The 27,487-nt window shown below is 46.9% G+C and overlaps 2 protein-coding genes across 3 annotated transcripts; both read right to left on the bottom strand.

Annotated features, from left to right (window-relative positions):
* Nucleotides 1-174: 174 nt before the first annotated feature.
* Nucleotides 175-21,373, bottom strand: LOC135240110 (stomatin-like). 2 transcript variants are annotated; one of them, XM_064309393.1, is made up of 8 exons: nucleotides 21,102-21,373; nucleotides 19,710-19,745; nucleotides 17,547-17,656; nucleotides 15,282-15,354; nucleotides 8,726-8,808; nucleotides 6,905-7,108; nucleotides 4,871-5,005; nucleotides 175-1,472 (listed from the first exon to the last, which is right to left on the bottom strand). In XM_064309393.1, exons 1-8 carry the CDS (start codon nucleotides 21,157-21,159, stop codon nucleotides 1,284-1,286), a joined length of 888 nt encoding a protein of 295 aa, XP_064165463.1. In that variant the 5' UTR covers nucleotides 21,160-21,373; the 3' UTR covers nucleotides 175-1,283. The 2 variants fall into 2 exon arrangements, with proteins under 2 accessions (XP_064165463.1, XP_064165464.1); XM_064309394.1 differs by lacking the exon at nucleotides 19,710-19,745 and having other exon boundaries at nucleotides 21,102-21,371.
* A 2,046-nt stretch (nucleotides 21,374-23,419) lies between these two features.
* On the bottom strand, nucleotides 23,420-26,574 carry LOC135240108 (uncharacterized). The gene is made up of 2 exons (XM_064309389.1): nucleotides 26,065-26,574; nucleotides 23,420-25,037 (listed from the first exon to the last, which is right to left on the bottom strand). Exons 1-2 carry the CDS (start codon nucleotides 26,263-26,265, stop codon nucleotides 23,949-23,951), a joined length of 1,290 nt encoding a protein of 429 aa, XP_064165459.1. The 5' UTR covers nucleotides 26,266-26,574; the 3' UTR covers nucleotides 23,420-23,948.
* Nucleotides 26,575-27,487: the final 913 nt, after the last annotated feature.

Below are 27,487 nucleotides of genomic sequence, written 5' to 3'. Positions count from 1 at the left end.
TTCCTTTCAAATAATAAACGGATCTCCTACATTACCAGGGAAACGCTGGTAGCTGTTTATTCCAGAAGTGCTAAACGCCATCAGTCGATAATGCGGCGTGATTCCATTCATTCTGTAACAAACAGGCTTTCAAGGTGCGTTTGCAAGCAAAGCACGGTCTAGACCACATAAATGTCTCACACGTACTTTTTAATTGATAATAAATTGAACATTTTCTGAAGCTGAAAAAAAACAGTAGAAGTAGCACATTACTGAGTTTTCAGTTTGGAAAGTTACAAACATGTCTAACAGTACTCAGAACATCAGAAAAAGGTGAAAATTACAGCTATGGATAAGCATTATGTATATAATGGCTTACAGCAACGTTAATAGGCGTTTAGTAACGACAGTATAGTTTAGTATGGTTAATATTTCATGAGTTGAAGACAACAGCCAACCATAACATGAATTTATCCATTTTTAAAAAAATGGAAATCTTTGGTATGGCACCCATGATAGACTGATGATGCTGATAGCTGAGGCTTATAAGTAAAATGCATAGTAGTCATACATTTGTTTAAAGTTTTGATAACAGGGTTCATACCTGCCAGTAATCTCCAACTGGGTTAATATAGAGCAGTCCGGTTTCATATAATTAAGTTCATGAACCTACTGTAAATGAAACATTACCGTAAAAAATCTGTTCTCGTCACAGAAAAGCTTTAAAAGCATAGCATACCAATTTATGATTAATTGTAAATGAAATGTAACAAATGTTAACAGAATGGCAATGGCTTAAGGCTTTGTCAGGTCAATCCGACTGTTAGATTGCTCTTCTACACACAATCCGCTCATCTCTGTTTGAATTTAACAAAGGGCTGGTCAAAGCCGTTCATTACCAGACACTTGAAAACCCTTGCTCACACACGCAGGCACGCACACACACACGCTCACACACACACTCATGCACACACTCATGCTCACACACATGCTCACACACACACGCACGCACACACAAGCTCACACACACATGCTCACACACACGCTCAGTGCCGATCAGCAGATTCATATGACGAAACAAACGGCGCTTTCAAAGCCTCCAAATAAAATGTAAGCGAGACACCTCAAACCAACCGAAAAAACAAACGCTTCCGTAACTACCCAGAGCATGCTTTCGAAACACAGGAGGCGCGCTCCCGCCGATCCCGCGTCGGCGGCCGGGGCCCCGCCAGGCCCCGCGAAGCCCCGCCTCCGGGCCGCGGGCCGCGGGCAGGTGGTGCTCCCGCGGCTCGCGGTTTCGCGGCTCACTGCTTCAGGAAGCCCTGGATCATGTCGATGGGCAGCGGGAAGATGATGGTGGAGTTCTTCTCGGCGGCGATGGTGTTGAGCGTCTGCAGGTAGCGCAGCTGCAGGGCGGACGGCGACTCCGCGATCACCATGGACGCCTCCTTCAGCGCCCGCGAGGCGTTCATCTCGCCCTCCGCCGCGATCACCTGCGGGGGGCGCCAGCGTGGAGAGGGAGGGAGCCCACAGATGGAGAGAGGGTAAAAAAAGAAAAGAGGAGAAAGAGGGGACAGTGAGAATGAGCCTCTGACTGCCTCGGTGGTCACAGACTTTCACCTTTAATGATGTTAGCTATTAAAGTCACATTAAAATATTTTCCATTACAACTAATTGCTTTCCAGGACATTTCAGCAATTTTCACATTTTCTATGACTGGTTTTCCAGGACACGTGGGACCCCTGGTAATTATTAACTCAATTTCTTATTTGATTAAATTCAATTGGTGTTGACCCTGGGATTGGTTAGTACCAATATCAGTTATCAGTCGTTCCAGTAAAGTCCAATCCCAGCCCTGCTTAGTTCCAGTAATATCCAATCCCAGCCCTGCTTAGTTCCAGTAACGTCCAATCCCAGCCCTGCTTAGTTCCAGTAATGTCCAATCCCAGCCCTGCTTAGTTCCAGTAATATCCAATCCTAGCCCTGCTTAGTTCCAGTAATGTCCAATCCTAGCCCTGCTTAGTTCCAGTAATATCCAGTCCCAACCCTGCTTAGTTCCAGTAATGTCCAATCCCAGCCCTGCTTAGTTCCAGTAATATCCAATCCCAGCCCTGCTTCGTTCCAGTAATATCCAATCCTAGCCCTGCTTAGTTCCGATATCAGTCCCAACCCTGCTTATTCCAGTAATATCCAATCCCAGCCCTGCTTCGTTCCAGTAATGTCCAATCCTAGCCCTGCTTAGTTCCAGTAATTCCATCCTACCCTGCTTAGTTCCACTAATTCCTCAACTGTTTCCAAATGCCAATCCAGCCCTGCTTAGTTCCAGTAATATCCAATCCCAGCCCTGCTTCGTTCCAGTAATATCCAATCCTAGCCCTGCTTAGTTCCAGTAATGTCCAATCCTAGCCCTGCTTAGTTCCAGTAATATCCAATCCCAGCCCTGCTTAGTTCCAGTAACGTCCAATCCCAGCCCTGCTTAGTTCCAGTAATGTCCAATCCACCCTGCTAGTTTCAGTAATATCCATCTAGCCCTGCTTAGTTCCAGAATGTCCAATCCTAGCCCTGCTTAGTTCCAGTAATATCCAGTCCCAACCTGCTTAGTTCCAGTAATGTCCAATCCCAGCCTGCTTAGTTCCAGTAAGTCCAATCCAGCCTGCTTAGTTCCAGTATATACAATCCAGCCTGCTTAGTTCCAAACTCCCAGCCTGCTTCTTCCCGTAATATCCATCCTAGCCCTGCTTATTCGTATGTCCATCCTAGCCTGCTTAGTTCCAGTAATATCCAGTCCCAACCCTGCTTAGTTCCAGTAATGTCCAATCCCAGCCCTGCTTAGTTCCAGTAATATCCAATCCCAGCCCTGCTTCGTTCCAGTAATATCCAATCCTAGCCCTGCTTAGTTCCAGTAATGTCCAATCCTAGCCCTGCTTAGTTCCAGTAATATCCAGTTCCAACCCTGCTTAGTTCCAGTAATGTCCAATCCCAGCCCTGCTTAGCTGCAGCCATCATCAGATTTGCATGGTGATGTGGCTGCTGGCTGAGCAGTTTGCCTTTGCTAAACATTATGAAATAATGTGTGTGTTACACTGCTGACTTGATTATGTTCTGTACAACAGATTACAAAACTGCACATTCATCGCTTCTGCTAGGAACAAATACACTAAATATATTTGCCTAGCTGCTGGAAGAACATGGTGAAAAATGCTTATGAATATGACTGTGTATCTAATGAGCGCGAGGAGCAGCTGGAATTCTGGGTGATCGCCGCTAATTAAATCCTGAGAGAGATGGGTCTTCTGTGCCCTGCTCCATGAATGCGCTAACAGGATGGGTCATTTAAGGCCATGGCCATCGATCGCTACGGAAACGCGGAACAGCGGTTCTTTTAACAGCGATTAACTAATTTTAGGCCGGTTCTCGAACAAACCTCGGTCCTCACAGTACAGGGCCCTGTTTCAGGAAGCAGGTTAGCTGGATAACTGCCCTCCCAAATCCGGGACATGGAGTGTGAGAGCCGCTTGGATAAAGAAAGGCTCCTCAGAGATGCAGTGAAAGGGAGCTGTGTTACAGACACGCGCGGGCAGGGAAGTGCGCTCAGCTGCGCCCTTGCCAACCAGCATGTGCCGCAGTGAACTATGACCCCAGCTCCAGTGACCTATGACCCAGGGCTGCCTCTGACCCCTCTGGGTGTATACCAGTTAAAGAGTCACAAGCAGACAGGCGTCAAACATGAGTGTTTGTATTTGAAACAGCCCTCTATTCTTTATTTAACCACGTAGGTCAGCTAAGAACCGTTTCTAAAATTATTTTGCAGGGCGGACCGGGGGGAATCAGAAAAGACAGGAAATTCAGAGGACGCAGGTCCACAGGGTGACCAGTTGGCCAGTCTGATGGGAGTTTGAGCAGGAACTCCCGGGTTTACATCCCTGCTCTCTCAGATAGCACCACGAGAGCTGTACTGTGCACAGTAACTCAGGACCTGGGGTTAACCTCTCACTCCACAGCAACTTGAACTTCATCCAGCAACTCGACTTGGAGTTCCCCAGAGGTCTCCCATCCAAGTGCTGACCAAGCGCACGCCTGCTTAGCTGCAGTGGCTTCAGCAGGGTATGATGCATTATCTCTGAGTAACAGAGACACTATACATTATCTCTGAGTAACAGAGACACTTGATACATTATCTCTGAGTAACAGAGACACTCGATGCATTATCTCTGAGTAACAGACACTCGATACATTATCTCTGAGTAACAGAGACACTCGATGCATTATCTCTGAGTAACAGAGACACTATACATTATCTCTGAGTAACAGAGACACTTGATACATTATCTCTGAGTAACAGACACTTGATACATTATCTCTGAGTAACAGAGACACTCGATACATTATCTCTGAGTAACAGAGACACTCGATACATTATCTCTGAGTAACAGAGACACTCGATACATTATCTCTGAGTAACAGAGACACTCGATACATTATCTCTGAGTAACAGAGACACTCGATACATTATCTCTGAGTAACAGAGACACTCGATACATTATCTTAGTAACAGAGACACTCGATACATTATCTCTGAGTAACAGAGACACTCGATACATTATCTCTGAGTAACAGAGACACTCGATACATTATCTCTGAGTAACAGAGACACTCGATGCATTATCTCTGAGTAACAGAGACACTCGATACATTATCTCTGAGTAACAGAGACACTCGATACATTATCTCTGAGTAACAGAGACACTCGATACATTATCTCTGAGTAACAGAGACACTCGATACATTATCTCTGAGTAACAGAGACACTCGATACATTATCTCTGAGTAACAGAGACACTCGATGCATTAGCCCTGTGAGCTGAAGCCCGGGGTTTGAGCGGGGACGTACCTTAGCGCGAGCTTCGCGAGACGCCTCTGCTTCAGCCGCCATGGCTCTCTGAAGCTGCAGAGGAAGCTTCACATCCTTGATCTCCACCCGCTCCACCTTAATGCCCCAGTCATCTGTGGCGTCATCCAGGGTGGACTAGAGAAAAGGGGAGGAGAAATAGGTCATCCGTCCTGCACTGTGACAGCTGAGCGACAGGTGGGTCACTCAGCACAACAGCCAAAAACTAGGGGCTCGTAACAGGGTAGTGTAGCGGTTAGGGGCTCGTAACAGTGTAGTGTAGCGGTTAGGGGCTCGTAACAGTGTAGTGCAGTGGTTAGGGGTTCGTAACAGTGTAGTGTATCGGTTAGGGGCTCGTAACAGTGTAGTGTAGCGGTTAGGGGCTCATAACAGTGTAGTGTAGCGGTTAGGGGCTCGTAACAGTGTAGTGTAGCAGTTAGGGGCCAGTGTAGTGTAGCGGTTAGGGGCTCGTAACAGTGTAGTGTAGCAGTTAGGGGCCAGTGTAGTGTAGCGGTTAGGGGCCAGTGCAGTGTAGCGGTTAAGGGCTCGTAACAGGGTAGTGTAGAGGTTAGGGGCTCGTAACAGTGTAGTGTAGCGGTTAGGGGCTCGTAACAGCGTAGTGTAGCGGTTAGGGGCTTGTAACAGCGTAGTGTAGAGGTTAGGGGCTCGTAACAGTGTAGTGTAGCGGTTAGGGGCTCATAACAGTGTAGTGTAGCGGTTAGGGGCTCGTAACAGTGTAGTGTAGAGGTTAGGGGCTCGTAACAGTGTAGTGTAGAGGTTAGGGGCTCGTAACAGTGTAGTGTAGCGGTTAGGGGCTCATAACAGTGCAGTGTAGCGGTTAGGGGCTCGTAACAGCGTAGTGCAGTGATTAGAGGTTCGTAACAGCGTAGTGTAGAGGTTAGGGGCTCGTAACAGTGTAGTGTAGCGGTTAGGGGCTCGTAACAGTGTAGTGTAGCGGTTAGGGGCTCGTAACAGTGTAGTGTAGAGGTTAGGGGCTCATAACAGTGCAGTGTAGCGGTTAGGGGCTCGTAACAGTGTAGTGTAGCGGTTAGGGGCTCATAACAGTGCAGTGTAGCGGTTAGGGGCTCGTAACAGCGTAGTGCAGTGATTAGAGGTTCGTAACAGCGTAGTGTAGAGGTTAGGGGCTCATAACAGTGTAGTGTAGCGGTTAGGGGCTCGTAACAGTGTAGTGTAGCGGTTAGGGGCTCGTAACAGTGTAGTGTAGAGGTTAGGGGCTCATAACAGTGCAGTGTAGCGGTTAGGGGCTCGTAACAGGGTAGTGTAGCAGTTAGGGGCTCGTAACAGGGTAGTGTAGCGGTTAGGGGCTCGTAACAGGGTAGTGTAGCGGTTAGGGGCTCGTAACAGTGTAGTGTAGTGGTTAGGGGCTCGTAACAGTGTAGTGTAGCAGTTAGGGGCCAGTGCAGTGTAGTGTAGCGGTTAGGGGCTCGTAACAGGGTAGTGTAGCAGTTAGGGGCCAGTGTAGTGTAGCGGTTAGGGGCTCGTAACAGGGTAGTGTAGCGGTTAGGGGCCAGTGTAGTGTAGCGGTTAGGGGCTCGTAACAGGGTAGTGTAGCGGTTAGGGGCCAGTGCAGTGTAGCGGTTAGGGGCTCGTAACAGTGTAGTGTAGCGGTTAGGGGCTCGTAACAGTGTAGTGGTCAGGGGCTCGTAACAGTGTAGTGTAGCGGTCAGGGGCTCGTAACGGTGTAGTGTAGCGGTTAGGGGCTCGTAACAGTGTAGTGGTCAGGGGCTCGTAACAGTGTAGTGTAGCGGTCAGGGGCTCGTAACGGTGTAGTGTAGCGGTTAGGGGCTAGTGTAGTTTAGAGGTTAGGGAACCGGGCTGGTAACTCCAGGCCGCAGACAAGCCACTGTTTCGTGCCCTTGAGAAAGGCACTTAACCTTCAGTAAATACCCTGCTGTGTAAACGCATCGCATGTAAAAGAACGTGAGCTGTGTAAACGGCTCCAGATAAGGGCTGCTCTTAAAAGCGTAGCGCGACGCGCACGGTCGCCGCGGAAACGGCGTCGCCATGGCAGCGCACCTGCATGCTGTGGGCGATCTCCTCGCGGTCCGACAGGATCTCGGCCAGGTTCTTGGTGCCCAGCACGTTGCGCAGGGTGGTCTGGGCCAGCAGGCGCGTGGCGGCGTCGGCGTTGGTGATGTTGGCCACCGCCAGCGTGGCGTTCTGCACGCGGTAGTACACCACGCCGTCCACGCACACCGTCACTGAGTCCTTAGTCAGCACCTGGGGGAGGCGGCGTTAGCGTCACTGCGTAGCTTTCCGTACAGAGAAAACAGACCAATCAGAGCCATCGTTCAAAAAGAACAGACCAATCAGAGCCTCCGTACAGAGAAACACACCCATCAGAGCCAGCATACAGAGAAACACACCAATCAGAGCCTGCATACAGAGAAACACACCAATTAGAGCCTCCGTACAGAAAAACACACCAATTAGAGCCTCCGTACAGAGAAACACACCAATCAGAGCGTCCGTACAGAGAAACACACCAATCAGAGCCTTTGGCACAGAACTGAAATGTGCTAAGACACAGCCAGAGTGTGTCACATACAAACACTTGGCATTATCGCTGGCTGTTTTCAGAACTTGTCCCTTATTTACTCAGGTTGTCCCTTTTTATCGCCCGTTTTCATGAATCATGAAATCAGTTAAATCCTTTTAAGAATACTGAAAGCGTGTGAAAAAACAGTTAAAATCTCAAAAAAATATTATTGCCAGAGCGATGACTGGAAGTTTCTGCATCACGGAGCCCCACAGGATCCTGGGAAATGACTGCAAATGACTCATGTGGGACCATAGACCGTATAAAAATATGGACGAAGTGCTTCATGACGTCACCCACTGATTTGCTCTGGTTAGTGCTCACTGGCGCATGAAGCCCAAACTAGGGCGCAGCCACATTGCCCGTTGCAACCTACGCAAGCGCAGTGGAGCAAAAGACTGCAGTCCACGACTACAGGAAAATCCACTCTGATAACCTTACATGGTAATTAGACACGCCCACGTCTGGACAACAAGCGTGGCCTTCCAACCATAGAACCATACTGTCATAACATTTCAAAAAAGAAAATTGTGCAAGATACGTTTAGTGTTAAGACATTTACATAGAAAAATAGATAAAATAAATCACGAGATAACTAGCTAGCAAGTTATCTAGACGGACAGACAGATCGATAGCAAGACAGTAAGCTTGCTCCCCCTAGCTAAGTAAATCCCCCTAGCTTGTCTTCTTAAAGAAGCTTCAAAACTGCTTACAAATCTGATTTCGCCAACAACAACATATACAAATTATAAAATGTCTCAAATGTATTAACCGAAAGAACTGGAGAGAAGAATCCTTAGAATAGCGGTTAGTACAGTTGAACGCAGCACACAGCATTTTTGGACCTTGGACTTTTAAATGGTGAGATCGTATGTAGCCAGCTAATCGGAATAAAACGACACAGCATCACACCTGCCGCTGAAGCTCTCTGCCTGGCTGCGAGGATGGGGAAATCCTTATATGGTCATACGGTAGTAGGACAAGCCACATTGCACACACTGAAATTAACCCAGATTTAGGAATTTTGGCAGAATTATTTTAAAAGATCAGACCCAGGGGAGACATTACAAGGGATGGGATTAACTAGTTAAACCATAATTTCTTGTGTAAAAAAATTATTGACTTTATATTTCCTCAGAGAAAATTGGCCTCTTATCAGGCTTTCCCCATTGGCTTAACATTGGGTGGGCGGGGTTTCAAGTTATTTTTGCAACCAGGCATTGCAGTTCACTCTGTAGCCACTGGGGTCAAAGGCTTCACTAATAGAGGCGAGTTGTTGGTGCTTGTGTGGGACTTACTTCCTGTGGAGGGATGTCGAAGGTGATGGTGCGCATGTCCACATTGATGAAGCTGTCAGTGCAGGGAAGGATGAAGAACAGACCTGTAAGAGAGGGACACACACGCACGCACACACACACACACGCATGCATACACACACGCACGCACACACAAACGCGCACACACACACACACGCACATTATCACACTGGTCAGAATCATGAAATAGACAGCTGTAGTGCATGTAGTCATGTGTCGAAACAGTGGTGCAATGAAGTCACAGGACACAGAAGCCATCTTGGATTTGATATGAAATATTCAAACCATATGAAATAGATCAGGTCAAATGCGTATTCCCTATGAGCCTGTCCAGGTATGACAGCTACACAAACCACCCAAGTGAGGCCTAGCCCAATACCTGCATTTAATCCCCACGATGCCCGATTTATAGCAGGAGAGGAGCGGGTACCACTTCCTTTCGATGCCCAGGCTAGCAGACTGGAGCCTTTGCGCCTGCTGCTCTGTGCCAGACCTCGGCTGGTATGAAAGCTCTCACCAACAGGATTCCCCGGCAAATCCGAACAGCTTCAGATATCACGGTGATATAAGGGCTGCGAAAATGCACTGCTTTTTACTGAAAGGGAACAGATCACCACTTTAACAAAAAGAAAAAAGAAAAGAAAAACAGAAACGAAATTTATTTAAATATTACGGGCTTCTTCAATAGGCCACAACGAGTGCCCTGCATTTAAAGAAACTTTCCCTGGCAGGCAGGCAGCCAGGCAGCCCCCTGCCGCCCCAACCCCCCACCCCCCACCCCCCCACCCCAAGACCAATTTACCCGGCATTCTGGGACCTCGGCCAAGAGGCCGGCTTCCCTTCGACGAGCAAGAGCACGGAACGTTCCGCACATTCTCAACCGCCGAAATGGTAAAATGGCACCCTATTCTTTCAACCAAATACTATAAAAAAAACCCCCAAGGTCCATTTAAGGGTGTATGAAAAACAACTATTGTGAAATTCCTACAGATGTGAAATTTTAGGCGAGCTCTGGGAACGATGTTGAGTTTTCTCTGTCCTGACCATCTTTAAGCAGGCCATCGTTGACTGTCCCAGTGAACAAAGGGACTGGACTACACAGGGATTCATTCCATGGGTGCCCTCACTGAGACCTCCAAACCAGCACAGGAATGCGGACTCCCTGCACAACAGCTGCACAGGGTTGCTTTACACTTCGTTGGTTTTATAACAGCGATATAGAGCTGCGCTATATTAAGCCACCCTTTGTAGACGGCGACAGCTAGCGATTCACGGGGTCGGTTTTCAGTTTGTTTCCATTTTAGGAGCACGTTGGACACAGGCTAACGGCTTTGTGGTGCATTGTGGGAAATGGAGGCTGGCAGGAACAGGGCAAGACAAGAGTACGGTTTCATCCAAAGCCTGTTCAGCAATGTCTTAATGGAAAAAAAACAAATGGCGTAAATATTGTTTCATGACAGCTGTCCGAAGAAGCTTTCGTGGTTCTTTTGGATTCAGCAAAACATCACTTGTTCACAAAATTAAAAGGTCAACCGTAGCTTTAGGGACAGAGAGTCCATTAGAGTACACGAGTACTAACCTGTAGATTCTTAAACGTTTAGAAAAAAAAAATGCATTCCAGTAAGTTGAAATCTTTTTTTCTTTGTACCTTTCAAGCGTGTATAGTCTTCTGTGTTCCGTGTAAGTATGTAATGCACTTACAACCCCCCGCCCCCCCCCCAATCCCGCCTAGAGCTTTCATCTCATCACAAACAGCTGTCGAGTGCCTACGACGAACAAAATTCCCCCGCTCCGCTTTTAACTGGGTCTGCTGCTCTAAAACCAGATCCAGCGGGAGTGAACGCAAGGGCGGATCAGCTGAAAGAACATCGGAAAATTCCCCACGCCTAACGCTGACCCCGAAACAGGAAATAACCGCAGAAAGCAGAGATCCCAAGTTTCAATGTTCTCCAGTTTCCTCCCACAGTCCAGAGACATACAGGTAGGCGGATTAGACTCTAAATTGCCCCTAGGTATAAGTGTGAGTGAATGGTGTGTGTGCCCTGCGATAGACTGGCGGCCTGTCCAGGGTGTATTCCGGCCTCCCGCCCAATGCATGCTGGGATGAACTCCAGCATCCCCCGTGACCCTGCCGCGACCCTGCCCAGGATAAGCAGGTATAGATAATTACATTACATTACAGGCATTTAGTAGACGCTCTTATCCAGAGCAACTTACATTGTATCTAATTATACAGGTGGATATATACTGAAGCAATGCAGGTTAAGTACCTTGCTCAAGGGTACAACGGCAGTGACCAAGCGGGGAATACAACCTGCAACCTTTAGGTTACAAGACCAACTCCTTAGCCATTTATCTACACTGCCGCCCAATCGATGGATGGATGAACCCTGCCCAGGATAAGCAGGTATAGATAATGGACGGACCCTGCCCAAGATAAGTGGGTATTGATAATGGATAGACCCTGACCAGGATAAGCAGGTATAGATAATGGATGGACCCTGTCCAGGATAAGCGGGTATAGATAATGGATGGACCCTGTCCAGGATAAGCGGGTATATATAATGGATGGACCCTGCCCAGGATAAGCAGTTATAGATAATGGATGGACCCTGCCCAGGATAAGCAGTTATGGATAATGGATATACCCAGCCCAGGATAAGCAGGTATAGATAATGGATGTAGCCTGCCCAGGATAAGCAGGTATAGATAATGGATGGACCCTGCCCAGGATAAGCAGGTATAGATAATGGATGGACCCTGCCCAGGATACAGGTATAAATAATAGATGGACCCTGCCCAGAACAATCAGGTATAGATAATGGATGGACCCTGCCCAGGATAAGCAGGTATAGATAATGGATGGACCCTGCCCAGGATAAGCAGTTATAGATAATGGATGGACCCTGACCAGGATAAGCAGGTATAGATAATGGAGGGACCCTGCCCAGGATACGGGTATAGATAATGGATGGATGGATGGATGGATGTACATTATCCAGTGTGGTGAGGAACAAAACAGTGCTTTCTAATGTCGGCCTTACACTAGATATTTTAAGTGATTTCACAGTCTTAAGAATCATAGTAAAACCTTTCCAGTCTTACCCCAGTCAGTGTGCACGACTCATGATTTGAGAGAGATTGTTTTAAGATGGCTCAGAGTTTCTGACAGTCTTTTCCTTGCCTTGACCGTTCCAACAAAATCAAAAATGCTTAATATTATCATAAGTCTTTAGTCTTCGATAATATTAACAATGCAATTTATAAACATACACTGCCAACACCCAATAGGTGCGCTGTCTTTAGTCCTGTCCGTACAGGATTAGTGTAGCAGAAGAATTTGGGAACGTTATGTACCCATATCATTGCTCATCAGCGATTTCAAAGGGGGATCGGCACGGAACAAGCCTCTCCCTTCATTACTCCCCTGAAGTGCTGAGGAGGATTTTTATTTGGCTTTCCTGAGTGTAGGCCTATTCGCCACACACTCTTACCAGGAGGAAAAACACAAAATGTGTAACAATATAAAGAAACAAAATAAGTTACACACACATATATGTGTATATATATACACACACACACACATACATACATATATGTGTGTGTGTGTACATGTATATATATATATATATATATATATGTATATGTGTGGGTCGTGCTGGAAAATTGCCTATATACAGCCCATATATTTATATACAAATAGACTAAACAAAGCCTACTTCTGGAAATGGGAAGTATGTTAAAAATGTATGCAAAATAGTTGTCATTCACATCAAATACTGACAGTTGGCCTGGACGGTATTATCAGAGGACATCAGACTTTGCAGAAAAGCAGTATGTTTCGCAGCTGAAATTATTCGCGTACTGGTAGAGCACTGACACGGTCGCTCCAGGCGTGAATTACGCAGGCGCGAAATGACCGTCGTGAAACTGATCCCGTCCGGACAGGACATCAGCACAGGTACCGAGTTTCCGACAGTAAGAGGAAAGTTGAGATGATTAAAAACCTCCTAAATAATCCTGTTGGAATCGTATGAATGTGTGAAGCCGCACGATTCCCAGCAGAATCTAAAAATGTGTGCACTCCAGGACTAAAACCCATGACTTAGGACAGACTGTTGTCAGGTCTGAGCACGTCAGACTTCAGTCGTCTAGAAGCAGGTCTAGTGTATGGGAGGCTTTCTGAAATTAAGTTGTTCTCCCAATCCCAGCATGCACTACAGGGAGCTCCTGCTTCTGTGGTAATTAAACTGGGCGGAGTCTCAGCGGAAGGCTAATGCAGAAGTGCAGTTTCAGAGAAGTTTCCCCGGAGCAGGTGCGGCGCTAACTCTGCGGTTAATCCGTCTCCGCTGTGAAGCGCCGGCGCCGCTCAGTACCGCCGCTCCCTAAACCGCCGGCTCTTCCTGTGTGTGCACCGGGGATGAACGCCACAGCTGTCCAATCACGGCGGAGGAAACCGCGCACACATCTCATTCCCTTTAACAAACACGTACAATGTGCAGTCATTACTACGTCCTGGAAAAGATTTAGACCCACTGCACAAAAAAAAAAAAAAAAAAAGTTTATTTATGGTCCTAGAAACTTGAGAGACAGAAATACAACAGCGAGAGAAGTCTGTCTCCAGTCATGTCTTCAGAGCAAAGTGTGTGAAAAATGACACCAACCCGTACAGCTAGAGAGCTACAGACTTGTTTGTTTCTTGCAGAAGCAAGAAAGTATTTAAATGAGGCATGCCAGCGTAAAGCAAAAGGCACATTGTCACACTGACTGAGGGTGGTAACGAATGCAGAAATATGGAAAATATGGGGTGTGGTTCTCAGCAGAATCCCAATCGCACAGTACCAACGGACCCCGTTCCGCCAACGGTCTCCAAGCTCCGCCCACAGGGGACAGGGCGGCGCGTGCCGCAGTGCGGCCCCGTCTCAATCGGGGAGAGTGCACTGCGGGGGGCGTCATGGCAACCGTCCCGCCAGCGTTCCTTCGGGACCGGGCGATCAATCAGCGCCAATTTTGCACAGAAGACCGTGAGGAGGCGGGCCTCGTGGGAGCGAATGGGGAGACAGCCCCGCGCTCGGGCGCCTTGAAGTCTCTCGCTCCGGATAAGAAGATTAAAAAGAGCTCGGTAATCTACTTGTATGATCATTTAATCTTGCTAATTGCAACCAGACTGACGTAATGAGTCATGCTGTCATTTTATAAGCTTCATGGATAAAGGCTAGTTACTTTGAACAACACTACATAAGAAAAAAAGAAAATGCAAACCGTGTCCATATGATTTTTCTTATTATCAATTTAAACATTTGAAACTCTTGTTTCTGATACTGCCGTTGTACCCTAGAGCAAGGTACATAACCTGCATTGCTTCAGTATGTTTCCACCTGTACGAATGTATTACTTTTCACATCACATTACATTTGGCAGACGCTTTTATCCAAAGTGGCGTACAATAAGTGCATACCGAAGGTCAGTGGAGCAACTGCAAAACACAGGTCCAATAAGGTACAATACTCATTATGTAACAGTTATTCATAGCCATGAACACAAGTCCAGTTCACACAGTAATCACAGGCCAGGTGAGAAATGGATGCAATGTAAATGCTGTGTAAGTCACTCTGGACAAGAGTCTGTCAAACACCTGGTAGGGTATGTGAGAAGACTTAACCTGACTAACACATTCTACATTCTAATTATTTGGAGTCAAACAAACTGGCCGTGAGCGTGTGTACACAAATGTGAGGTTTACGAGAGCATGCCAACACAGAGTCCCCCCCCCCCCCAAAAAAAACCTGGCTGGCAGGTTTTGTGGGGTTAGGACAGGAGATCCAAACCGAGTGTGTGTGTCTGTGTCTGTGCATGCATGTGTGTGTGTCTGCGCTCATGTGCACATGTGTGTGTGTCACTGTGCCTGTGTGTGTGAGCTTCTGTGCTCATGTGTGTGAGCTTCTGTGCGCATGTGTGTGCGTGTGTGTGTGAGCTTCTGTGCGCATGTGTGTGTGCGTGTGTGTGAGCTTCTGTGCGCATGTGTGTGCGTGTGTGTGAGCTTCTGTGCGCATGTGTGTGCGTGTGTGTGAGCTTCTGTGCGCTTGTGTGTGCGTGTGTGTGTGAGCTTCTGTGCGCATGCGTGTGTGTGTGTGTGTGTGTGCACATGTGTGTGCGTGTGTGTGTGAGCTTCTGTGCGCATGTGTGTGCGTGTGTGTGTGTGCACATGTGTGTGCGTGTGCGTGTGTGTGTGTGTGAGCTTCTGTGTGCGTGTGTGTGTGTGTGTGCACGTGTGTGCGTGTGCGTGTGTGTGTGAGCTTCTGTGTGCGTGCGTGTGTGTGTGTGTGTGCGCGCGCGTGTGCGTGTGTGTGTGTGCGTGCGTGTGTGTGTGTGCGCGTGTGCATGCGTGTGTGTGTGCGCGTGTGCGTGCGTGTGTGTGTGTGTGTGTGCGTGCGCGTGTGTGCGTGTGTGTGTGTGTGTGTGTGCGTGTGTGTGCGTGTGCGCGTGTGTGTGTGTGCGTGTGTGTGCGTGCGCGTGTGTGCACGCATGCGTCTCGTACCTGGTCCTTTAGCGCCTCCCTTGAGGATGCGTCCAAGCCGAAAGATAATGGCCCTCTCATACTCCTTCACAATCTGCACCAAAAAAACACAACAGGTCAGCTCTACCGCCAGGAAGTGACACAACGGGTCAGCTCTACCACCAGGAAGTGACACAACGGGTCAGCTCTACCACCAGGAAGTGACAACAGATCAGCTCTACCGCCAGGAAGTGATGCAACGGGTCAGCTCTACTGCCAGGAAGTGATGCAACGTGTCAGCTCTACCGCCAGGAAGTGACAACAGATCAGCTCTACCGCCAGGAAGTGATGCAACGGGTCAGCTCTACCGCCAGGAAGTGATGCAACGGGTCAGCTCTACTGCCAGGAAGTGACGCAACGGGTCAGCTCTACTGCCAGGAAGTGACGCAACGGGTCAACTCTCCCACCAGGAAGTGACACAATGGACCTATGCCACACTGCATTCATCCCTGACCGCCACGCAAGACTACAATGCTACTCATGTACCTCTCCGAGTCCTCCTTAAACTGTCCGAGCCTTGGTCAAGGAGCTGAAGAATAAACAGCTCATCTGAATGCGTGATGTAATGCAGCGATGCTCAAATACTTCTGCTCGGGCCATCAGAACTACTCTCCTGCAGGCATAAGAGGAATATGCACAAATACCACGCTGTTCATGGGTGTGAAACTCCATGCTCCCATGTCACAAGACACACAACACGCTGCACTGGTGGCAGGCTGCTCAATGTGTGCTTTGGGTTTTTTTAATCCAGCCAGTTATTACGGGGGCTTTGTTTTTGCATGTGAACTGTTGTTTGTTAGCATTACCTTAATGACAGAGCTTATCACATAGGCTACATGGGTTGTGCACTGGGCTCTCTCTATTGCCGTCACCCCACTCACAGAGGCGAAAACACTAGCCTACTCTCTGAGCAAGGCCAACAAAGAAATCTAATCTAATCTAATGCAATCAAACCGAAGCCGAGATAAGCTTGCTTTTGAACCGGTGCATTACATTAAAAGCCCCACATAACCACACCTTCCTGTCGCCCACGGTTACCAGCACCTCTCACCCTCTACGTCCCCACTGCTCTTCTTCTACTGTGTCCTCAGGGAGCCACAGCCAACAGCCTCATCCTAACAGCCAGGTCCTCCAAGATAAAGATAACCATTTCTACACTGCAGGCCTAGCATCTTTATGAATGATTTATGAATCGCCCCCACCCTTCAGCAGTTAAAATTCAAGCACTTTTCAACAGCTTTCAAGGACCAATGTCGATTTTCCAACATCTCATAGCTGTTGAACTGTTGAAATGTTGAATTAATTAACGTCACCAATGCTAACATGCGAAGTTGCCGCGGCTGCTCAGACAGATTAGAATTAGCTTTCTCTCTGGCGCAACCCAGTTAGAAAGACTAACTTTACCTAACGGCAGACTACAAATTCCTTTGTGCTTTTGTCACTAAGCCGATGTAATGGAGGGGAAGAGCGGGCTTGGTGTTGAAAACAATAAATATTAAAGGTGTCAAGTAGACCATCGCTTGTCACATCTGGTTAATCTATGTAGAAGATTAACACGTTTATTTTTATTTATTTCAATATGTGTAATGGGCCATTTTTATGTGGGGAAACACTGCACACAGGATGGCCAGCCCGCCCAGCCCACTCCGGATCAGCTTTGCCGGGACACCTTGCGCGAAAAGGCCAAACCGAGCGAAATTCATCCGCCGAGCAACAGCCGACGCGACAACACGATGGCGATTTCACGCCTCCCCCAGCTGAGATTTACAGTCTGCCTGCCGCCCCACAACAAGGCTCTAAATCAAGCGGGCCGGCAGACAGCGTGTGTGACTGGAATGTGTGTGAAGAGGAAGGAGGCCCACAGACCTGAGCGGGCCCTCTGCCCTCTCCCCCCTCCCCGGACCGCCATTTTCAGCAAGCCCCTCTTCCACCTGCCGCTTGCTTACTGCAACACACTCGCGCACTTTGTGTCTGTAGCCCCGGTACGGGACTGGTGGTCAGAGGTGAAAGGGCGCAAGCTACAATGCTACCAATGAGGACACCAGTCAGAGGACGTCCTGGTACCCAAAGCGCCAGGGACAATCAGATTTCCTCACTCTCACCATGCAGCGAATGATCACCTAATCAACATGGTGCAGATATCGATCCAGGTGCTTAATTCAGAGTTTAGACAGGGTGAGCCCCTAAGGCCCTGGGGGCTTTGGTGGGTGGCTGCCCCTGGTCTTTTCTGGAAGGGGGGTGAGGTACCTTTATGCACATCCAGATGGAGATGGGCAGAGTGGCGAGCACCAGCAGGATGGAGAAGCCCATCAGACACCAGGCGCAGATCCCCATGTCGCTCTCCGGGTTCTCCAGAGCTGTGGAGTGCAAGAAAGGAGAGGAGAGCGTCAGCACCCGGGACGTCCTGCAACATTTACAATAAGCGGATGCAAGGCAGCGTGTCTCTACACTACTTCAGAATACGCTGATTAAGATCCAGGCTTCTCCCAATTTGTCCTGATCGCTGAAGCTCGATGCGAGAGACAGGTTTTCACAAGATTCAGAAAAACTCCAAAGCTCCCCAACAGGGTTGCCAGACTAAAATTAGGGCCTTCAAAACTACTCAAGGGAAGTCTGACAGCAAAAATATATGGGAGTAAATGACAGATGAGGGATTTTTAAAAAAGGTACGGGGGAATAATAGGCCTATTTCACAAGATGGCGACCAAAACCGGATGTAGGGATACTTTGTTTCCGGTTACCGTTGCTACGGACGCAAGTCCATTTCTGACAGCGAAAAATTGAGCCTGAACAGCGACCTGTTCTCACAGTCCCTAATAGCTCTGCCAAAGTTCACTGTGTCCGATGTTATCCGCATTGTCGAAGCATTGCCAGTGAACGTTAAGCGGCTATAAATTATTTTTGAGAAGTTTATATTCGGTTATGAAGGTAAGTATAACGTTAGCTCTGGTTCGCCAGAAAGCTAAATAGCTAGATTGCTAACCACAGCAAGTTAGCCGATTAAAGAGATATTTCACTTCGACATACCGAAAATTATTTTCTGGAGGTGACTCCATTGTGTTTTCGTAGCGTGAAGCAACATCTGCTGTCCGTTAACAGGGTCTCTGTTCCTCTCGGTTGTCCCGAAAATATGAATGAATAGGGAGCCTGACAGCTGTGAGGAAAAGCGATTCTGTTAACGTTGACGGTCAGCAGGGGAGGCATGCAAGTACAATGTGTTAGGCTCCACAAAATTACTTATGTTATACCTCTGAAATAAGTTTTGTACTACCGTTACTATTTTGTGACATGTTGTTTGTGCTGTACTTGTTCTAATATAGATTTATATTGCTTGTCAAATCGCCTGTGTAATGCCGGTGTTCAGTTCACTACCGAGCTGTTTGTTTTCATCGCTGATAAAAACTACCCACACATTTTTAAATCAGCTGATATATCTTAAGTAGGCTTGTCGCGATGTCCGTCAATACATTTCGTAATTACAATTAACAACTAAAATAAACGTGCATCTGCAGTTTCAACATTGAATATCCAAATATGTGCTTGCTAACAAGCTAGCTGGCTAAAACGTAATTTGCTAATCATAACATAAAATATAGCTCGCTAACTGATTTTATGACATTCTTGAGTAACAAGTACCACATGGCTGAAACTGCGTTAGTTCTCAATGAATGATAAAAAAAACAAAAAAAAACAAAAGAGTTGGTAGGGGACTCAGACATTTAGACCCAAATGTATGTGAGGAGAAAAGTGTCATAATCGAGTGTAATCTTGTTCACAAAGCAGTAGCTAACTGGCTAGCTATCGTATGGGTTAGTTTATGTTAATTTGCAACATTATGACAGTCATGCTACCTAGCAAGTTTTTTTCTTATTTTGGAGTACATCTGTGGGAATGCTGTGAAAGGGCAAATAAATTATTTTTCCAATTGGTACACAGGGGAACGCTTCAAAACAAAAAAAGCTCTTCGTCGCTGCCATTGTTTTGGTGGCTGTTAAGACAACCGGAAATGAGAGACCCCTACATCCGGCTTATATACCCGGAAATGTGAAATAGGCTTATCGTGAGAACTTTGTATGGGAGTCGAAGATGGGGAGTTTTGAGAAGGTCTTTTTTTAGGGGAATTATTTCAGGCACCTGGCAACACTGCTTGCCAACAGGCTCCACTGCCACAGTAAACACTAGATTAAGTATTGCAAGCAGAAGTACCCTCTAACCCAGTGCCAAATCCACACATACTACATTCCAAATGCCAGTCTGTGATTAAACAGACTAAAAGACTCCAGACGCTGGGAAGAAAGCCTTTCACACATCCAGGCTAACAAACAGAACGGCGCATGTTAATTGGGTTTTACCGGATCAGATTAAGACCAACCGTACATTTCATATTTAACGTTTCATGCATCTTCCTACCTGGAATATACTGCCCCTGATGATATCTGGGCGAGTCTACAGTGGTGTTAAAAGCAGGGGAAGAAGTACATAAAGATAAAACCAAAGAAAAAGGACAGACGCTACACAGGCCTGCACGTGGACAACATACATGCTGCTTGGGGGTCACGGGTTTCCAGACATAACATAAAAATTAGATAACAAATATAACCGAACACGTCACATGCATTTGCATTTATGGAAATCCTATTTTCCAGTATGAAGTTGAAAACAGAAGACTAAAGTTCATACAAATAAGTGGCATATACCAAAATCGGAGATCCTGTACATTGAGATGGAAAACAACTTGGGCTAATGCGTTTTCTGAAACATTTATTGACAACTTCGGACATAGGCGTACTAGTAACGTTCGCATGTTCACGCGTCACCTTCTGGGATCAAACTGTATGTACATGCATGCTGCTTTTTAACATGAATACTGCTTTCTCTTTTGTATTCCCATAATAATCAACGGAATTGCTGTCGTGGTTAGCATAACAATGGTTAGGTCCCTTACCTAACCTACAACCACCACCAACACACTCATGTTAGTCACTGACAAATATTATTTTGGGGGAAATTGCTTAATAAAAACGTTAAGCAACGTTAAGAGAAGCATTAGAGTGTTAAGTTTTCGTCGCCGTGTTTTGCAAGGCAAGTGTAAACTTTAGGTACATTTACATTTGAGTGTGACGAATCACCGATGTCCAGCGTAACGATAAATTTATTATCGAAAACACATGTCCCTGTTCCTGGCCCGTTCCTATCCGAGCTAACGTTAGCCGCTAAGAGCATAGACAGACACGCCCATCACGCGCATTTAGCACTTATTTATGGCTAACTAACCCCCCCAAGGACTTCATCACCTGAATTAATGTTGCGTTAACGCGACGAACAAATCTAGGCCATCCCAGGAGTATAAACTAATGCAATGGTACCCAAAAATGATCAACTTTAGCTCGGGTAACGGTAAGTTAGCTACAGAGACGTTGCGACAATAAATGAAATTAAGAGCAAAGTTTTTACATTTTCCAATACAAGTTATATCAGTTTAGTTTCCATATACGAAACAAATATACATAGACTGCGCATTTTAATAGGAATGTTACGTTTGATAGCTGAAATAAGTAATTAGCTAACATCATTGTTAGCATTAACTAGCTTGATCGCGGTTCTCTTAAGTTAGACGGACAATGGTGGTTGGTGGGAGGGTTTTCTAGAAGCAAGGTACACCACAAAGTCTGAACTTCCCTAACTATACCCCACTAAATCTGCTAGTCTAAATGAACAAGTTCGCTACCAGCATGCTTCTATCCTGTTTTAGACGCGACAGGAAATATATCCGAAGGCCGCTAAAAAAGGCGCATTCCTTACCATCCTGGTTCTGCCGTCTCCTCTCTGCTCTCATCTTGCGGGATTCAGAGTCATCCATAGTTTTCCCGCAAAGGCTGAACAACCAACGTAAGTTAGCAAATAAGCTAACTAAACTAGTTATGCTTTAATGGAGCCTAAAACAGGGTTTATCCTAACGAGCGATGCTAGGTCCCGTTACCTGGCTGAAGTGGGCGCTTAAGACCACTGCCTCTGCTCAGACGCGACAGCTCTTGTGCCAGTCGTTCTCAGATAGAAAAATACGGGGGACGTGACGACCAGGGGCGGTAGCGCCCCTTCTGAAACAAAAACATGATGTACCAAGACGAATTTAAAGAAAGTACATGCTATCTTTTTGCTTGCCTTTGTGTTCGTGTTAGGCTATGTGTTACTGTTAACATGTATAGGCTACTACTATTAAAAATATTGTTTGGAGTGAAATGGGTAGGCCTACCAACATTAGGGCACTATAAATGTAACATTTTGGTTTTGTTGGCATACTTGTCCATTTGTATTCTCAAAAGCTTAGTCTGAATATTTTAATTCATATACGACAATTAATCTTTTTCGAATTTTGAACTGAAATTCAAATACTCGTTTGAATTTTGAAACACGGCAAAATACAGATTCTGGCATATGCAAAATTCACGTGTGAAATTGCTACAAGCATTTTTTAGCAGACGCTCTTATCCAGAGCAACTTATACAACTATATAATACTATATACAGTGCCTTCGGAAAGCATTCAGACCACTTCCCTTTTTCCACATTTTGTTACATTACAGCCTTATTCTAAATTGATTAAATTCATTTTTATTCTCATCAGTCTGCACACAATTCCCCATAATGATAAAGTGTAACCAGATTTTTAGAAATGTTTGCAAATTTATTTAAAATAAAAAACTGAAATATCACATTTACATAAGTATTCAGACCCTTTGCTATGACACTCAGGTGCATCCTGTTTCCATTGATCATACAATGTTTCTACAACTTGACTGGAGTACATCGTTGGTAAATTCAATTGATTGGACATGATTTGGAAAGGCACACACCTGTCTATAGCCTATAAGGTCCCATAGTTGCATGTCAGAGCAAAAACCAAGCCATGAAATCGAAGGAATTGTCCACAGGCCTCCGAGACAGGGAGGTGAGCAAGAACCCGATGGCCACTCTGACAGAGCTCTAGAGTTCCTCTGTGGAGTTGGGAGAACCTTCCAGAAGGACAACCATCTCTGCAGCACTCCAGCAATCAGGCATCTATGGTAGAGTGGCCAGACTGAAGCCACTCCTCAGTAAAAGGCACATGACCGCCCGCTTGGAGTTTTCCAAAAGACACCTAAAGGACTCTCAGACCATGAGAATTCTCTGGTCTGATGAAACCAAGATTGAACTCTTTTGTCACAATGCCAAGCGTCACGTCTGGAAGAAACCAGTCACCGCTCATCACCTGGCCAATACCATCCCTACGGTGAAGCATGGTGGTGGCAGCATCATGCTGTGGGGATGTTTTTCAGCGACAAGAACTGGGAGACTAGTCAGGATCGGGAAAGATGAACGAAGCAAAGTACAGAGATCCTTGATGAAAACCTGCGCCAGAGCACTCAGGACCTCAGACTGGGGCGAAGGTTCACCTTCCAACAGGACAACGACCCTGAGCACACAGCCAAGACAACGCATGAGTGGCTTCGGGACAAGTCTGTGAATGTCCTTGAGTGGCCCAGGTAGAGCCTGAACAATATTACAAGTTTTTACCATGTGCCACTGAAAATCCCAAAAATGCCAATTCAGGCGCTAAAGGTTAGCTAATGTCATTCATATCACATTCATGTGGAAAGACAGAGCTAATGCTGATGTTATAGTCTGGCACTTTCGTTTCAGATCTGGACAGGAACAATCAGCTAGGTCTATCAGCAAACATATGGCTTAGCTATGCCCTCAATAATAATAGTATTTCCCAAGAAATTACGAAAAATCGTTGACAATGCTTCGTTAGGAGCAACGTCTTTGACTGCTACCACAGAGTGAATGCATATAAGTGAATACGGTAAGACCATTTTCGGTTACGCTTACCCATAATCACTTGCGGCCCCTACAAATTTTCTCTCTTTCCTTTCCGTTGCCCCTCCCCTCCCTAGATATATTTGTTTCATACTGTTAATTTGACAAGAAACACTCCCTGACAGTTCCTTAAAAACAGCATTCTACTGCCATAATTTGTTGAACCTGGGGACCATAAATGATCCCCAGCGGCACAAACACAGCAGATCTTTAAGGCTCTGGGGAAGCTATGGTGGATAATGGCAACTAAACATCACAAAATTAGTATTTTATTTTTTTATTCTGACCACATTACCACCCCAGCATTCTAAGCTGCATGGTGAAGGACGACCAAATACGTGAGAATTAAAAGCCACTAGGGTCCTGTTACTCTAATTATGGCCCTCAAGGTCCAAGAACTGCTGGTTTTCCACTCTCCCTATACCTGGGAATCAGGTATGAAGACAGTCTGGCCAACCAGTAGCACTAATTGTTCAGTTAGTTACCTGGGGGAAAACTAAACCAGGGCCAAATTGGATTTGAGGTCCAGATTTGAGTATCCATGCACTGGGGCAGTCGTAACCAACCCTGTTCCTGGAGATCCACCATCCTGTAGGTTTTCATTGCAGCCCTAATTTGGCACACTTGAATTTACTAATTAGCAGCTCAACAAAGATCTCTAACGTCTGAATGACGTGAGCATTGTCAGGATTAGAGTGAAAAACCTACGAAGTGGTAGATCTCCAGGAACAGGACTGGTTACCACTGCACTAGGCACTAGCTCATGCAGTTGATTTGACTGGTGTAGTCTTCACCGCTCCAAACTGAAGTACTGCACGAGTGCGTTACGGACTGCAGCCCCCTCAGGATCGTCCGCGGGTGAAACAGCGTGCGCGGGCTGTTGCGTTTCCGGGCCGTCCGGCTCCCCTGCGAAGGCCTCTCCGTTCCTTTCGCAGAGGTTGTGAAGCACGCAGCAGGTCACAACCATGGCCCGGATCACGTCCACGTTGCAATCGTTCCTCTTCGTCAGGCAGCGCCACCTCCCCTTCAACCGCCCAAACGCGTTCTCCGCAACCGATCCCGCCCGACCGATCCTGGAGTTGAAGCGCTTCTGCCGGTCGCTGAGGGCCCCCGTGTCCTCGAACGGTCTCATGAGCCAGCTCTGCAGAGGATAGGCGGAGTCCGCGATCACGTAGTACCCCACGTCCTCGCCGCAAATGCTCCTCGTGCGGCTGGAGAAGAGGGCGCTGCGGCGGGCCAGGGTCCACAGGCTCGACCGCCGGAGCACGTCGGCGTCGCTGGCGCCGCCGGGGAACCCCGCGCACACGTTCCAAAACAGCCCTCGGGCGTCGACCGCCGCCTGCAGGACGACGGAGTGCAGGTCTCTGGAGTTGCAGTAGTCGCGGTGGAGCTCCTTCGGCGCTATGATCGGGACGTGGGAGCTGTCGACGACCCCGACGCACTGTGGCACGCCCCACTCCCGCTCGAAGAGGGCGGCCATGTCCTCCAGCTCCTCGGGCTTGAGCTCGGGCAAGACCTCGGGCAGGACTATCCGGTTAACCGCCTGGCAGAACTCGTGCAGGCACCTGCAGACCGTGGTGACGCCGACCCCGAAGAGGTGCCCCACGGTTCGGTAATCGGAACCGGTGGCCAGCTTCCAGAGGGCAATGCCCACCCTCTTCTCCAAGGGCACGCACAGCCGCAGCACCGTGTCCTTGCGCTCGATCGCTGGCTTCACCTTCGCGCAGAGGTAGCGGAACGTGTCTCTGGAGACCCGGAAGCTTCTCTGCCACTGGGAATCGGTGAAGCTGCACGCGACGTTGTCCCACCATTCCGAGGATCTCAGGTGCTTCCACAGCGCGACTTTTCTTCTCCGCTGAAAGTTCGCCATGAGCACACTCTGCGAAAGAGAGGAAATTACTTCAAGAAGTTGGTTACATGATTGGGAAACAGTCAACCTACAAAAAAAAACTTGTGTGTAAAGGTTAACGGTCAAGTCAACCTGAACATGGATCAGCATTAAAATGAATGCACACAGTCATCAAGATAGTTACCGCTACGACAAGAGAGTAAACTTAATCAGTGGTCTGGCTGTGGATTCTTGAGGTGGTGTGTGTATGAGAACCCAGAGACACTTCACAAATTCAATAATGGAAAATAAGGCAACTGCATGAATGAATGTCGATCTTTGTGGCAATCTGGAAGCAATTTCCAGATGCAAATCAAGCTTTAAATTGAAATGATTAGTAATACAAAATGTTCCTATCTTATGACACAAATAGGTAGCAAGCAATAACGAATGTGGGTTCCGAATAATTTCTTTATTTGTAAACTACTCTCTGGGTAGTGACAGAGTGGCACCTTTTACGTCACTTGCGTCGTTGCCCTGTTTTTTTTAATTTTTTTAGTTTAGTTTATTTATTTGACGATTCACTTTAAAAGGACAATTACATGGTTGCAAACACCAATGTACATGCACAATAAAAAGAACATCAAGGATAACACAAACAAGACCAGGTCAAAACCTAGTAGGCCTATATGTCTGGACCGAACCGGCCGACGTCACAGACATACGCGCTGTAACTTTATCACTCGGTCAGTCAGTCAGTCAGTCACAGACATTAGCGTTTGTAGGGCTGGCCCCGCAGGACTTATTTCCGTTGTGGTCCTTGCTGTAGCTAGATGTCATGGAGGGGTGTGCGTGCGCGTACGCGCGGAGATTGTAGAGTACGGCATTAGCGGCATAAAAAGCACAAAAAACATAAATAGTAAACAAACCCTGAATATGCATCCAACCAATCAGAAGCCCACCTCGGACATTTCTGCAGCAGAATCTGCACAGACCTTGCACATGTTTCCCGAAATCTGAATTCCCAAACACAGCCAGTAACTGACGTAACGTTAAATTTGTTGCTGAAATCTCTTACCATATTTCTCCTTTGGAGACCACGGCGCAAGACAGATACATATTTCCTATTTGAATTTCTGAGCACCGCTGGCGGTCGGTTTGCCTCCTCGATCCTCTTTGCGCGGATAGCTTGCCTCTTCTTGTATGAATCCAGCACTGACTGTAAACACAGATACATGTGAACAAGCAGCGCTTCACATTCATCTGTGTCGTCCGCCATTGTTGAGCTTTCTTGTTCTTATACGGGGTTTGAAATGTAAACTTTGGTTAGATTGAACGCCGCCTAGTGTATTGGAGTGTGGCGACGAGATGACCGTAGGAATAATTTCAACCTCTCTGTTTACATTTAGAACCTGAAACCCATATCGCTAGTATGTTCATACGGTGGCGCCTAACATCAGCTCGATTTATCAGAAGATAAATATGACTGTATGCCAAAATAGTCAGAAGTAGGAGGAGCGGGGAAAGTAAAGCTGGTCCTGCATCACAAAGTAGGTTTTCCATAATGGTTTCGGTGCTGAATTAAACTGTACTGATGACCAATAATTTAATTGCATTCTCCTCACTTTGTACTATAGCAGGACGTGATTCATCACACCATTAATTTATTACGTAATTACAGCGACAGAAAACATACATCAAACTGCCTGCTATATCCATTTTTACAGTCAGACATGCCTGATATTAGCTTGGCATTTACATAGCAAAAATAAACCAGATGTTTCCCCCCGTGTTTGCGCTGTCTCGGTTTATAAAGCGCAAACATGGCAGTGGCTTCAGTTTACTCCAGCCCCCGCACAGCCCCCAGATCTGAACCCAATAGAGCACTTTTGGGATTAGTAGCAACGGAAGGTTCGCAGCATAAATGTATAGCCAAAAAATCCGCCGGTACTGCGTGGTGCTATTGAGTCAGCATGGACCAAAATCCCTACGGAACGTTTCCAGCACCTTTTTGAATCCATGCAGCAAAAAAACTCTGTTTTGGAGGCAAAGGGGGGTCCTGCCCAATTCTAGATAGGTGTACCTAATAAAATCGCCTCTGGGTGCATGTATTGTACTACACTGTTCGTACCCCAATCAACGCTTTCTGCTGCAGACATGTTCTGCTAATCCCACATCTTCATAAACATCCAGACCCTGTTCACCAGGCCTTAATTGGCAGCTAATTGAAAGGAAACCACAAAAACCTGCAGGCACTGCGGCCCCCTGGGAACGTAGTATTACGGCCCTGTTGTAGGCTTTCACAAAGAGGGGAAAAGGACTGCCTCCATAAATGCAGGGCTCAATCCGGCCTGAGTTTTTATCCAGCCCTTAAGATCAAATCAGCAGGTATATTCCCACTGAACACATTCCCACATTCCCACTGAACCCAGGTCAAAGCTGCAGAAGCCCTGGATCAGGACCTTAAGGAGGGGGAAGATGGTGCTGGGGGTTGAAGGTGG

The sequence above is a fragment of the Anguilla rostrata genome, chromosome 14 (assembly GCF_018555375.3).
Source record: "Anguilla rostrata isolate EN2019 chromosome 14, ASM1855537v3, whole genome shotgun sequence".
NCBI classification, from domain to species: domain Eukaryota; kingdom Metazoa; phylum Chordata; class Actinopteri; order Anguilliformes; family Anguillidae; genus Anguilla; species Anguilla rostrata.
This window is presented reverse-complemented; position numbering and strand designations above follow the sequence as displayed.

Coding starts and splice junctions, on each gene's coding strand:
- LOC135240110 (XM_064309393.1), bottom strand. CDS start 21,159: ATGGATGACTCTGAATCCCGCAAGATGAGAGCAGAGAGGAGACGGCAG. Junction 15,355..17,546: donor CCATCTGGATGTGCATAAAG/GTACCTCACCCC, acceptor TTTTTGGTGCAG/ATTGTGAAGGAGTATGAGAG. Junction 7,109..8,725: donor TCGACATCCCTCCACAGGAA/GTAAGTCCCACA, acceptor CGCCTCCCCCAG/GTGCTGACTAAGGACTCAGT.
- LOC135240108 (XM_064309389.1), bottom strand. CDS start 26,265: ATGGCGGACGACACAGATGAATGTGAAGCGCTGCTTGTTCACATGTAT. Junction 25,038..26,064: donor GTCTCCAAAGGAGAAATATG/GTAAGAGATTTC, acceptor TCTCTTTCGCAG/AGTGTGCTCATGGCGAACTT.